Source organism: Heterocephalus glaber, unplaced genomic scaffold (genome assembly GCF_053883595.1).
Source record: "Heterocephalus glaber isolate CG9 unplaced genomic scaffold, H.glaber_assembly_v1.0 deba00001442, whole genome shotgun sequence".
NCBI classification, from domain to species: Eukaryota; Metazoa; Chordata; class Mammalia; order Rodentia; family Bathyergidae; genus Heterocephalus; species Heterocephalus glaber.
This window is the reverse complement of record NW_028258296.1, coordinates 21306293-21320528: the sequence shown is the minus strand read 5'-3', so window position 1 is coordinate 21320528 and position 14236 is coordinate 21306293. Positions and strand designations below refer to the sequence as shown.

Below are 14236 nucleotides of genomic sequence, written 5' to 3'. Positions count from 1 at the left end.
TCTACATAGAGTATCATGTCATCTGCAAAGAATGACAATTTGACTTCTTCATTTCCTATCTTTATTCCTTTTATTTCTTTCTCTTGTCTAATTGCTGTGGCTAATGTTTCCACAACTATATTGAACAAGAGTGGTGATAGTGGACATCCTTGTCTTGCTCCTGATTTTAGTGTGAAGGATTTCAGTTTTTGACCATTTGGTGTGATATTGGCTGTTGGTTTTTCATAGATGGCTTCTATCAGTTTGAGGTAGAGACAATCTATTCCAATTTTTTGTAGGGTTTTTATCATAAATGCATGTTGGATTTTGTCAAATGTTTTTTCTGCATCTATGGAGATAATCATATGGTTTTTGTCCTTGGCTCTGTTGATATAGTGTATTACATTGATTGATTTTCATATATTGAACCATCCCTGCTTCCCTGGGATGAATCCCACTTGATCAGGGTGTATGATCTTATTGATGATCTTCTGCATTCTGTTTGCCATTATCTTATTAAGGATTTTTGCATCTATGTTCATTAGTGAGATTGGCCTATAGTTCTCTTTTTCAGTTGGGTCTTTCTCTGCTTTGGGGATCAAGGTGATGCTTGCTTCCAGGAATGAATTTGGGAGTATTACTTCCCTTTCAATTTCATTGAAGAGTTTAAACAGTAGTGGCAGCAGTTCCTCTCTAAATGTCTTGTAGAATTCAGCAGTGAAGTCATCAGGGCCCAGGCTTTTCTTAGTTGATAAGTTTTTAATTACATTTTCAATTTCATTGGTTGATATTGGGTTGTTCAGAATTTTTAGGTCTTCTTCGTTCAACTTTGGTAATTCATATGTATCTAGGAATCTGTCCATTTCTTCTGTGTTGTCCATCTTATTGGTGTATAGGTTCTGGAAGTAGGTATTGATGATCCTCTGGATTTCTGCTGGGTCTGTTGTAATTTCACCCTTTTCATTCCTAATTGCATGGATTTGGGCCTTTTCTTTCCTTTTTCTGACAAGGTTGGCTAAGGGTTTGTCAATTTTGTTGATTCTTTTGAAGAACCAACTCTTGACTTCATTGATTTTTTGTATCATTCTTTTTGTCTCCATTGCATTGATTCCTCCTCTGATCTTTATAATTTCCTCCCTTGTATGAGCTTTGGGGTTGTCCTGCTCTTCTTTTTCTAGAAGCTTGAGGTTCAGCATCAGGTTGTTTAACTGGGCTCGTTCTGTTTTCCTAATATGCGTATTCACTGCTATGAATTTCCCTCATAAGACTGCTTTCATTGTGTCTCATAGATTCTGATATGTTGCATTGTCATTGTCATTTAATTGAAGGAACTGTCTGATTTCTTCTTTAATTTCCTCTGTGACCCATTGGTTATTCAGAAGTGTGTTGTTCAATTTCCACATGTTTATGAAATTTTTTGAATTTATTTTGCTATGGATTTCCAATTTCATTGCACTATGGTCTGATAATATACAGGGGACAACTTCCATTCCTTTGCACTTACTTAAACCTGTTCTATGTGTGAGTACATGGTCTATTTTTGAGAATGACCCATGTGCAGCTGAGAAGAATGTGTATTCTGATTTTGTGGGGTGGAAGACTCTGTAAACATCTGTTAAGTTCATTTGTTCAAGAGTTCAATTGAGTTCTAGTATTTCATTACTTATTTTTAGTCCAGTTGATCTATCCATTTGTGACAGTGGGGTGTTGAGGTCCCCCACTACAATTGTATTAGTGCATATATGACTTTTCATGTCCATTAGTATTTGTTTTATATAGTTGGGTGCACTAGTGTTTGGTGCATAGATATTTATGATTGTCATCTCTTCCTCTTGGATTCTTCCCTTTACAGGAATGTAGTGTCCTTCTTCACCTCTCTTAATCAGTGTTGGTTTGAAATCTACTTGATCTGCAAAGAGGATAGCTACTCCTGCTTTTTTTCAGGTTCCTGTCACATGGAGTATTGTTTTCTACCCTTTAACTTTCAGTCTATGAGTTTCCTTTTGAATGAAGTGTGTTTCTTGTATGCAGCATATTGTTGGATTGTGCTTCTTGACCCATTCTGCCAGTCTATTTCTTTTGATTGGTGAATTGAGACCATTAACATTGATGGTTATAACTGAAATGTATTGACTTGTTCTTGCCATGACTTTTTCTTTTTGTTGGGCTCTCCCCCTTTACATTTAATTTCTTGTCATGCCAGATGGGTTCATTCTGCTTTGCTTCCTGGGGTTGTGATCCTCAATGTCTGTTCCTAGGATATTGTGTAAAATTCTTTGGAGTGCTGGTTTGGTATTCAGGAAGTTCCTAAGATGCTCTTTGTCATGAAAGTATCTTACTTCTCCATCCATTTTGAAAGATAGTTTTGCAGGGTACATCAATCTGGGTTGGAGGCTGTTTTCTTTTAGGGCTTGGAATATGTCACTCCAAGCTCTTCTTGCCTTGATGGTTTGTGTTGAGAAGTCTGCTGTGATTCTGATGGGCTTTCCTTTGTATGTGATTTGTTTCTTTTCTCTGACTGCTTGGAGAACTTTGTTCTCCTGTTGTGTTTCTGGAATCTTAACAATTATATGCCTATGTGTAGATTTTTTTTTGATCAAGGCTATTTGGAGTCCTATATGCCTCACTTATCTGTATGTCAAGCTCTTTTCCCCTGTTTGGGAAGTTTTCTGCCATTATTTCTGTGAAGAGATTTTTTTTATGTCATCTCCACTCTCTCCTGTTTCTTCATTGAGCCCAATCAGTCTTATGTTATTCTTCTTTGCATCATCTAGCAGCTGCTGGATTAATTTCTCATGTTCCCTTTTAATTTTGAAGCCATTTTTCTTTTCCTCGTCACTAATTGCAATCTTATCTTCTATATCTGAAATTCTGTCCTCACATTGGCTCATTCTGCTGTGTAGACTTTCAATGGAGTTTTTCGTGTCCTGGAAATCTATTTGCATCTGTTTTATGGATTCCATTTGTTTGTTATGTTGGGATTCCATCATGTTCCTGAGCTCCTCTCTAGATGTATTAATCATGTCTTGCACTAGGGGCACAATTTCTCCTGTTACCTGAGAAATTATTTCTGATTTCATTTTTTCCAGATCCCCTTTTGTTGCCAGTTCAGTGGGTCCAGGTGGTTGAGTATCAGAGTGTTCCATCTCATTTCCCTTTGGGGTTGCTGTAGGTGATCTGGAAGTCTGGTTTTGAGACTTATTTATGTGTTTTCTCATTTTGACTGGGGTGGGGGGCTGTTAGCACCTGCATGGATTACCTCCTCTGAGCTGGGTGAGGTGGGACAGGGCCCAGGAGCAGCGATAGGGATGGTGACCCAAAAGTCCTTTCCTGTGGTCTGGGAGCAGCGGGAGGGATGATGGCCCGGAAGCCCCTTCCTCTGGTCCAGGAGCAGCAGGACAGAAGGTGGCCCAAAAGCCCTTTCCTCTGGGCTGGGAGCAGCGGGAGGGATGGTGACCAGGAAGCCCCTTCCTCTGGACCAGGAGCAGTGGGACGATGGCTCAGAAGCCCCTACCTCTGGGCCAGGAACATCGGGACTCGGTACCTTGGTCTGGTGGTCTGGTGTCCTCTGCGTCTTTGTAGTGTGGAACCAGGTGGCTGCCTGTCTGCAGCGGGGTGATTCGGTGTCTTCCGCGCAACTCAGGACCTCGGTAGGGCATGCACAGACCTCCCTGTCTGCAGTGGGCTAATTCGGCAGGTGCTGTGCGACTCAGGACCTCGGTAGGGCATGGGCAGACCTGCCTGTCTGCAGCGGGGTGATTCAGCGTCTTCCTAGTATGATTAATTCTTTGCTTTTTAAACCACAACTTTATCAAGATAAAATTCATACACCATAAAATTTCTTTTTAAAATGTATGATTTGTTAGTTTTTTATATATTCACAGAGCTATGGAGCCATCACACTGTTTTAAAACATTTTCATCATCCTAAAAAGAAACACAGTGCTTATTAGCAGTCACTCAGCATTCTTTTTCTTACATCACCAGCCCTGTGTATCTCCATGGATTTGCCTATTTTAGCCATTTTACGTTAAGTCAGTCATACCATATGTCTCCCATTCTAAATTATTTCACTGAGTTTTTTGGAAAGCCTTATGATCTGTCTAAAAAAGTCAATAATCTTTAGTGTTTTGATTCTATTGCAGTACTTTTGCTCTTCTTTTTCCATTACCTGTACATCATAAATAATTTCAAATATCTATATTAGCTCAGTCTGAATAGAATGATGTATTGCAGATTTGTAAGTTTGTTGACAACAGACTTTGACTTCCAAGGACAATGAAAGCAAACTGCCTATTTAAACTTCAACTGACTTTGAAAGGGGTATGGCTAAAATATGTTTAACTACACAGATGGTTTTTGCATTATCTTCTCATTACAGAATAAGAGAAATTGTGCTTTCTGTGTGAGTTACCTATGTATTACAAACATCATCCATTTCCTTCCTGATGTTAAGCTAATCTTTTTAACTTAACTCATTTACACTTGTATTGGAGAACCAATGATTTTTGACAGCCTGTTAAACGTATAGCATCTAGCACTTGCTTTCCAAAATAAAGATATAAGAATCTAATGATTTACTTTTATTTTTGTTCTTATAATTTTAAAATAGATATTATTGAAATGCTTATAATAGTCTTATTTTGCTATTTTAGAGTAGGTTTTTCAAAAGTGAGCTTAAAAGTTGAAAATCCAATGGTAAATCTTTAGGGAAAAAGTTTAGTGTATAAAGAAAGAGTAATTGAGTATTGATTTATTTTACAATAGAATTTATCATGAGAAATTCTTACTTTGCTACCCTTCATAATTTTACAATATAGAATTTTCAATAGGTATTTGGAAAGCTTTAATTTTCAGTGGTAACACATTTTTACATTTTCATTGTTTATATGAATTATGTCTTTCCCAATAAAACTGTATGTAAAGGACTCTCGCTTGTACACACTAGATCTTGGAATGATAAGTTGAAATGTTCACTGTAGTCAAATAGAAAGAGCATAGACTCTAGAATCAGTTTACTATACAAATCTCAGTCCTCTCCCTTTTTAGTGGTCTAACATTGTACAAGTGCTTCAATTCTCTCAACTACAAAGAGAGGATATTAGTAGCTAATGAATAAACCTGTTGTGAAGATGAAATATGTATATATAATACTATGTATAAAACCCTTAGCACATATTAAGTACTTAAAATTCTCTGTGGTGGAAGTATAGGAGCAATGTGAAATAACAGAGATAATTAATGAACTGGTCATACACAAATCTTGGTTATATTCTGTGTGACTCAGTGATTCTTTGTATAATGATGAACACATTGTTATCTTCTATTTAACTTTCTGTATATATTATGTGTCAAGCAAAATAATTTTTATAAAACATAGAAATGTACTCAAAGTTAGTGAAATGTAAGGCAAAAACTTAAAAAGACCTATACATTTAAAACTACAGTACTCTGAAAAAGGAGATTGAAGAAGTTATCAGAAAATGGAAAGATAGCCCTGTTCTTGTACAGACAGAACCAATACAGTGAACATGGCCATACTTCCAAAACTGTTATACAGATTTAATGCAATCCCAATCAAAATACCAATAGCATACATACCTCACAGAATTAGAGAAAACAACCCTAAAATTTATGTGGAACTAGAAGACCTAGAATAGCAACAGCAATTCCAAGCAAGAAGGGCAAGACAAGGGGTATCATAATTCCCAATTTGAAGTTATACTATAATGCTGAAGTGATAAAAACAGTGCGGTACTGGCAAAGAAATAGACCTGAAGATCAATGTAACAGAATAGAAGATGGTAAAACAAATCCAACCACACTCAGCTACCTAATCTTTGAAAAGGGGTCAAACACCTTCACTGGAAGAAAGATAACCTCTTTAATAAACGATTCTGGAAAACTGGCTTTCCACATCCCAAACACTAAACCTATATCCATTTCTCTCACTATACACTAAACTAAAATCAAAATGGATCAAAGATTTAAATAAAAAAACAGAAACACTTAATTTGGTGGAAGATAGAATAGGTAAAACTCTTGAAGACATAGATGTAGACAAAGACTTTATGAACAAAATCCTGATTGCACAGGAAATAGTACAATCAATAACTGCGACCATGTAGTATTAGAAAAGCTTTAGCACAGCAAAAGAAACCACAAATAGAGTGAAGAGACAACCCACAGAATGGGAAAAAATTTTTACCAGCTACTCCTCAGACAAAGCACTAACATCTAGACTATATAGAGAGCTCAAAAAAATCAGACCCCTCAAATTAAAAACCTAAAAACCAAAAATGGGTGTCTGAAATGAAGAGACATTTCTCAGATGAAGAAATACAAACAGAAAATAAATATATGAAAAAGGTTCAACATCACTGGTCATTCCAGAAACATAAATTAAAACAACACTGAAATTCCATCTCACTCCAGAAAGAATGGCTATCATCAAGAAATCAACCAATAACAAATGGTGGCAAGGATGTGGAGAAAAAGGAACCCTTCTCCACTCTTGGTGAGAGTGTAAACTGGTACAATCACTATGGAAATCAGCGTGGTGATTCCTCAAAAAACTAAAACTGGAGTTTCCCCTTGACCCAGTTGTGCCCCTTTTGAGTATCTTCCTGAAAGAGTTAAAAGAATCATACCACAGTGATATATGCCTATCCATGTTTATAGCAGCACAATTTATAACAGCTAAATCTTGTAAACAGCCCATAAACCCATCAACAGATGAATGGATAAAGAAAATGTGGTATTTATATACTGTAGAGTACTTCTCTGCCATAAAGAAGGATAAACTTAAGTCATTTTTATGTAAATGGATGCACCTAGAGGCTATAATCTTAAGTAAAATAAATGAGACACACAAGTTTAAAAAAATTAGACAATATATGTTTTCTATTACTAAATTTTTAAATTAGAAAGCAGAATTAAAAATAAGTCCTTTATATATAATAAGCTTTCTCTTTCTCATTGCCAGGGTTACCCAGGTGACTTTGGGGACAGAGGCCCTCCTGGACTTGATGGCAGTCCCGTGAGTACATTGTGCTCAACCTTGCATTTTAGCATCACACATTCCCTCATATCACTTGCCCTTGCCATTCATATTATCATATTTGTGAATAAGTGCTGTCATCCAGTTTTCCTATCACTATACATTCTAATTTGTGATTTTCAACATATAAAATAAGCAAAAGATATTTTGAGTTAACTCCATCAAAATACAGTTATCAAAATTATTTTTACAAGCTTAAATAAAATATTAAAGATACACAATCCACATGAAGATACTAACCAGTCTCATGTAAAATGTGTGCTCTCAGACCTATCATTTATCCATCTTAGTTCTTAATGTTTTATAGAGAAGTCTTCTGCTTTGGGATTATTCAAACGTTGATATTCAATTTAGGATTGTTGACATTCAATTTAGGAAAGAGTTACCATTCTAAAATTAGTTTAATCATATTATGATAGAATAATGCTTCTTGAAGAGCATTTTGAGTCTTTAAATTTAAGAGTATACTGAATGTTTTTAGTTTATTGGCTTAAGTTCTTCATAATTTATACTATGTCTTTGTTTCAAAATAATCTGAAATGCAAAACAGGAGGTATACTATTCCCATACCCTGTGCCATATAAATACTGTGACTTTGACATATTGTGATGTGACTTATCTTTTCATATAATATATAGGTTGGTTATATCTAATGTTAATTATTGATCGTATTTACTTCCTTTACCAAGTACATACAAAGAATAAAGAATTCTGCATCTTAGGGTAGATGATAGTCATATAGAATGCAAAAGCATAGAGCCAAGAGACTTTGGAAGAATATAAAGAGCCTCTACAGATTTGCACTTCACAGAAAGATGTGTAAGAGTAGGGAAGGTTCAGAATTTAGCTGTAGTAGAAGGTAAAATTTGAGATATTCTTTCCTACAAACTTTTGCCTTAATCTTCAGAAAATATCTTTAATAGTTATGAATTATATTTAATGAATTTTGTGTATTCCTTTTACAATAGGGCCTCGTAGGTGGCATTGGGCCTCCTGGGTTTCCAGGGCTTAGAGTGAGTATCTCTAAATATTATCATTCTTATGAAATATTTTATTGTATAATTTATATTTGCTGGGTGTGTTTTTAAAACCTAGAAAAATAAGAAGTTTTTGTGTCACTGTTGGATATCAACTCTGCTCAAGTGTGTTTTTCAGCCAGATATAAAAATTAGACTAGTAATAGAAATCATATTTTATGATAAGATAAAATAATTGATTTCCATAGATTTATATGTATGTATATGTTTAGGCCTGTTTCATTAAAGGATCTTAGTCAAGATTCAATTCTCTCAAAAGTATAGAACACAGAACAGCCACTTCTTTTGAGAGAGTCTTCTATACCATCATGTTTGGAGAGAGACAGACATGAGCAAAAGCACATGGTAACTGTAGCCTTTAGTTTATAGAATAAAATTGAATAAATGGTTAGGAAAGCCATCTTCAACAAAGGTAGGCGTTAGACTACACCAATGACAGTAAACATTTTAATACATAATTTATTACACTAATGTATAAGTGGTTATTTGTTCATTCATTTTTTGAAAATTCAACCGAGTTTCATTGGCTTTTCTGATGCAGGTAAAGCACAGCTGTGGGGGCTGAAGCATTGCAGTCTAGATATATAACCTTCTGATAAATTTTAGATTATTCATTGAACATACTGCTAATTGCAGTATACCTTAATAAACGTATTTCTCTCAGCCAGGTTTATCATTCAGGGAGGGATATGAATTGCAGACATTTTATGTAAATTTAAAGCTGTATGCTTTATCATTCAGTTGAGTAGAAGACAGGATTGACATACATTTATGAAATACAAGTAGCTTAGTAAGGATGGAATCTTCAAAACAAACTACCTGTATCTATACGAAAGTGGGATGTGACCAGTAACAGAAATAATACTTTTCTTAAAAATCAATTGAGTGTGCTGTAAAATGGGTAGTAAAATCTCCAGAATTTTATGATATAAGTGATGACTGACTTTGAACACAGGTCTTCTGATTTCAATTTTAATATTATTCCTCTTACCTGTGTCACCAAAGCACAAGGTGACAACTTGATCAAATGAATAAGTTGAGAGTTTAGTTCTTAGAGCAACTGAGGTAAAACTAGCCAGCCTAACAAGTTTTAACTTGACATCTTGGGATGACATAAAAACAGGAGTTAGAATCAAGGAACCTAAGAGCCTTCAAGACATCTAAACCTTTCTCTTACTTGATAATAGCATTAGAAGTCGTGGTGATTGAAAAATTAGCAAAAGCACATCAAATTTATTATTTTCTCAGTACTAGCTACAATTGTTGTCATTTAATTCTCAGAACAACCCAGGACCACTTAGGTTATGAATATAGTACTTAAGTCCAGATTTAAATCCAGAATGCAAAATTCTAAATATTGTGCTATACTACCTCCTTAAAACTTATACTACCTTAAAGTGTACATTGCCTGCCTTTTATCTTTAGTTTTTTTATGAGAAGCTCCATGTAAAGGGGAAATGAACAAGTTTGTTTATTTTCTCCAAACTTAAGAACTAGAGCTGAAACTGTAGGTAGTGGTCAATCCTTGTCAATGTGTAGAGAAACCAAGTAAATGAAGGGAGTTAGACACAAAGATGCTTTTTATAAATTCTTCATTTAAGGTAATAACATAGAGTTGATTAGCTAAAAGGCTTCTGTTACTATTCTTCTGTTAAGCATCAAGTTCTTTCTTTCTTTATTTATTTAAATTCTTTTATTGGTACATTGTAGGTATACAGCACAATTACATTTCTCATTGGGAATTGTACCTTTACATAATGCATCTTGGTTCTTTTTTTTTTTTTTTCCGTTAAGCATCAAGTTCTTAATGATAGCTCAGGCTGTCCAGGCTGGTCTGGCTCTTATTTGCGCCTTGAGGCGCTACTCTGTGCACTAGTACAGCCCCTCATTCTTCAGATGCTTTGCAGCGCCCTACTCAAGGATTTTGCACATTTGTCTACGTACAACAATCTACTTTTCTGCTTAACTCCCTTATAGTTTTATTTGATTTTGTAAGATGAATTTTGTTGTATATATTTGAGATTTGCAACATGATGTTATGAAATACATGTAGATAATAAAATAGTTGCTGTAGTGAAACAGATTAACAGCTATCATTTACTATAGTTACTTTAAAAAAAAAGACTTTTATTCATCTTTCAGCTCCAAGATTTAGCACAGTGCCAAGCATATAATAGTGCTCAATAAAAACAAAAACTATCCTTCCTCTTTTTTCACATACTCTTCAGTCAATGAGAAGGTTCTACAAGATACTAGCAAACATTTTTGTAATCCTCATCTCATCCATACTGATAAAGATGGCACTTTGTACTTTTAAAAGTAGTTTTACATACTTGTCTCATTTGCTCCTCAGTCAGTTGTAGACAGAGCGGGTACTACTACTTTCATTTTACATTCATTAATTTTTAAAGTTATGTAAACACTTAACTATATGTCAAACACCAAACCTTAGATGCTAGGCCTAAAAATATAAACACGTCAAAATTCTTATTTGTGAAGGAAAAATAATCAATGTCCTACATTGTGATTATTGCTGTAGTGGAACAGTGTCAAGCTCCCGAGAAAGTAATGATTTGTGTTGCTGTAGGGCATCAGAGTAGGCTGTATAAAGGAGATGATTATTTTTAAAACTGTGTCCTGTAGTGCATCAGTAGAGTGGGGTGAAAACTGGAAAACAGCTCTTGCGGCTGAAGAATGCAGTCTTCAGATGCACAGAAGGTGGAGAAAAACACAACCGTGTGGGAAACAGAGAGTAGTGGGTTCATATACTAGAAAGCAGGGGAGTTGGGGGCAGAATGAAATGAGGTTTTGAAAATGATTGGGATCGGTGATGAAAACCTTTTAAGTGCATAGACAGTGTGCTTGCCCCAAACTGCATCTTCTGTCTGACCTCTCAGCTGTTCCTTTCAGCAGAGAGTTTCTGGTAAGAGATGCTATTGTTTTATATGCATTATTTCTTCCCACAGAGTCAGTTGTTAAAATTAGCTTTATTAATTACACTAATGATAGTGATTAGCACCTGTGACTATGGCGGGGACAGATGAAAAGCTCAGTGTTGAACCCCAATTCCTTTTCAGAATATACTCATATGAACTATTAGTAATTGGCTGCTGTTTTTAATATAAAGTACCTATGTTTTGGGTCTATTTCTTTGGCTCAGTTTAACTCAACATTTCTCTATATTTATAGTTTTGCCTCTGGTGCTATGTTCTAGGGACCCTCAACTAAGCTGCTATGCATCTGTTTCATTTTCTCATAAAAGAGGAGTGTGTTAGGTAGGGAAAGCTGAAGAGCCTGCAGGTTTCTTTTATGGGCTGAATACTGTCCTTTAGGTATAATGGCTCGCTTTCAGAAGGCCGTAGCTTTTCAGAATAAGGATTTCCCACACAACTTGTGTGGTGTGCTACAATGTGCTTGACATTTCTTGGAAATTTCTTTTCTATACCTTACCATTCAATTTTTACTTTATAATTTCCTACTTTACTAAGTTCTTTATTACATATATTTTTATATCTCCCAGTACTTAATATTTTAGGATATTTTTCCTTTTAGAGTCATTAAAAAGTATAATGGGATATTGTATAAATAAAGTACATTCATTTAAAAAATTTCAGATTAAACACTGAAACAAAATTTAAGATTTTGTCACCGAAACAGAATTTAAGAATATTATATTGTCCATGGAAAAAACAGTAGCACAAAATGATGGACTTTTTTGTTTATAAAAATTTTCTTTCCATATTTACATGGATTTTTGTGCATAATTTCCAAACAAATATTTATTTTTTAAAACCTACCATAAGCTTTAAAGCTATGAACTTTGGATAAACTAGCCACTGTAGTCATAACTATTTCCTATTGACAGAATTTCAAGTTATAACCAATGACATATTGATATTCCATATTCATTAAGTTGGAAAGTATTACCCTTTGTCTCTGACAGAGCCATATATTTCAGGATTGAACATGTTGAAAATAATTTGTCTTAGTTACATTTCACAGACTTTACGATTCATCCACATAAAAAGATGTCATGTTTTCCATTCTGAATTTTGTATTATATGAATGTGGACTATGAAGAATGCTCTTGTTATCCAGGTGGGCTTGATAGTGTGTGCCTGTAATCCCAGCTATTTGGGAAGCTGAGACTAGAGGATCACTTAAATCCATGATCTTAGGACCATCTTAAGCAAACAAGTGAGGCTCATCTCAGAAAAGGGGACAGGACAGGTCGAGGGAGAGGGAAGCAGTATTAGGTTGGGAGACAGAAATTGGTTTGGAATTTTATTATTTAAGTTAATTAATTCCTTGAATATTTATTCCACACTTTATTTCAAAACTATTATGTGCTAGTTATTATATAGAATCTGAGAAATTTTTAAAAATTGAATGAAAACATACTTCTGCTCTCACAAAATGCAAATTAGGAAGATAGCAAAAAGTCAAGTATATTATAGTTAGTAGTACAGTAGAAGGATGGTGCTGGTTACTGTACATACCTTCAAGCTCAGAGCACAAGATAAGGGAGAGCATGGTCAGAAAGTGGAAAGGAGTTCATTACAGGGAGACTGTAGTCTTTGGAGGGAGAAGTGGAGGAAGGAGGAAGAACAAATACAAGGAGAGGAGACTGGAAAGGTTGGTGGAAGCATGATAGGGCCTTAGATATTAGCCTAAGAAATCTGGATTCAAACAAAGAGGAATAATATTTTCAGCATTTCATGAAAACAATTTTTTTCTTTTGGGTTTATGTCTCACTGTTGTCCAGGGTCCAGGCTGGCCTTGAACCCTTGGGCACAAGCCGTCGTCCTGCTTCTGCTTCCAAAGCAGCGGGAACTACAGGTGTGTGCCACCCGCACCTGGCTACAAATACAAATTTAAAAGTTTTTTTAACATTTGAAAACCATAAAGAGATTTAAACCAACTTTTAGGGTGAAAAATAATGACAAGAAGCCATTACCGAAAGATAGTGACAGAAGGATTGAAAATGAGGTCTTAAAGCCATAGAAATTATAACTCCTCTCCAAACAATCAAGGAGTGTTTTTTCTTTCAAATACCCTAGTTGTTGCTGTTGTCCTTTGTTTTCTAAAGTGACATGTTGAAGGAATATTTTTATGTCTCTAACTTGAAGGGGACAATAGTAGTAGTTCTGTTTTTGAGAACTGGAGCACTAAATTGAGAACCTTGATGATAAACTAAAGCTTTCAGCTCTGTTTCTTCAACACTGCTACAGTGTCTGCTACACACCATGTGCAATAATTATTAAACAATGAACAAATGAGATTAGCCCAGAAGACTAGAGCTTTTTGTTCTCTATTCAATTTATTCCTAAAAATCATGGTAGATGTTCTCATTTTAAAAATATCAAATCATCAAATCAATTCACTACAATGCCTGGCACCACATAACAGCACAATAAGTATTTGCTGAATACATGTATGAAATAAAAATCTGAGACAATCAAGTATTTATTGGATACTTCCTGGGAGCATGATACTAAAATATTTCTGTAGGATATTTCTTATTTGGATAAATATTGCAACATGAATGTAATGGACAGTAAATAGTACAGTAACTCAAAAAAGGAGAAGCTCTTCATGTACTAGACCAATACAAAAAGGCTCCAAGAAAAAGGGTGGATTTCACAAAAGTTTAAGATTGATATTATTTATACATTTGGAAAGGAAAAGAAGTTGAAGAACAAGTCACATGTGGAAGCTTAGTGAGATGAACTACTCTGGATCCATTAATTTATTACTTAATTTTACCACATGTTCTTTCTAGTCCTAGTGAACACTTAATGTGATCTGTCTTTCTTACTGATTTGCAGGGCAATGTTGGCCCTGTGGGACCAATTGGACCTTCTGGAATTCCTGGCCCAATGGTATGCTATTTTTAAAATGGATATTTGCATAATGAATATTTCCCTTTATTCTTTCCATGATGTCACAAAATAAAACCTTTTCAATTTTTTTAGGGCCTTTTAGGAAGTAAGGGACTACCTGGAATCAAAGGTGATAAGGTGATTTAAATATTAACATTATCATAGAGATCATTTCTTACCATATTTGTCTTACTTTCTTTCAGTAGCAGAACTTATAAAATATTTTGTTTTTATTTGTAGGGAGTAATTTGTACTATAAGATATATTAGTTTTTAGAAG

At 34.9% G+C, this 14236-nt stretch overlaps 1 protein-coding gene across 4 annotated transcripts in view; it reads left to right on the top strand.

Annotated features, from left to right (window-relative positions):
- Col24a1 (collagen type XXIV alpha 1 chain) overlaps positions 1 to 14236 on the top strand; it is a 313236-nt gene that overhangs the window by 80970 nt on the left and 218030 nt on the right. For all 4 annotated transcript variants that reach the window (XM_021255434.2, XM_004841343.4, XM_021255435.2 and 1 more), the window contains exons 14-17: positions 6964 to 7017; positions 8007 to 8051; positions 13904 to 13957; positions 14051 to 14095. In XM_021255434.2, coding sequence (XP_021111093.1) covers positions 6964 to 7017; positions 8007 to 8051; positions 13904 to 13957; positions 14051 to 14095 — 198 coding nt within the window. The remainder of the gene's footprint in view (positions 1 to 6963; positions 7018 to 8006; positions 8052 to 13903; positions 13958 to 14050; positions 14096 to 14236) is intronic.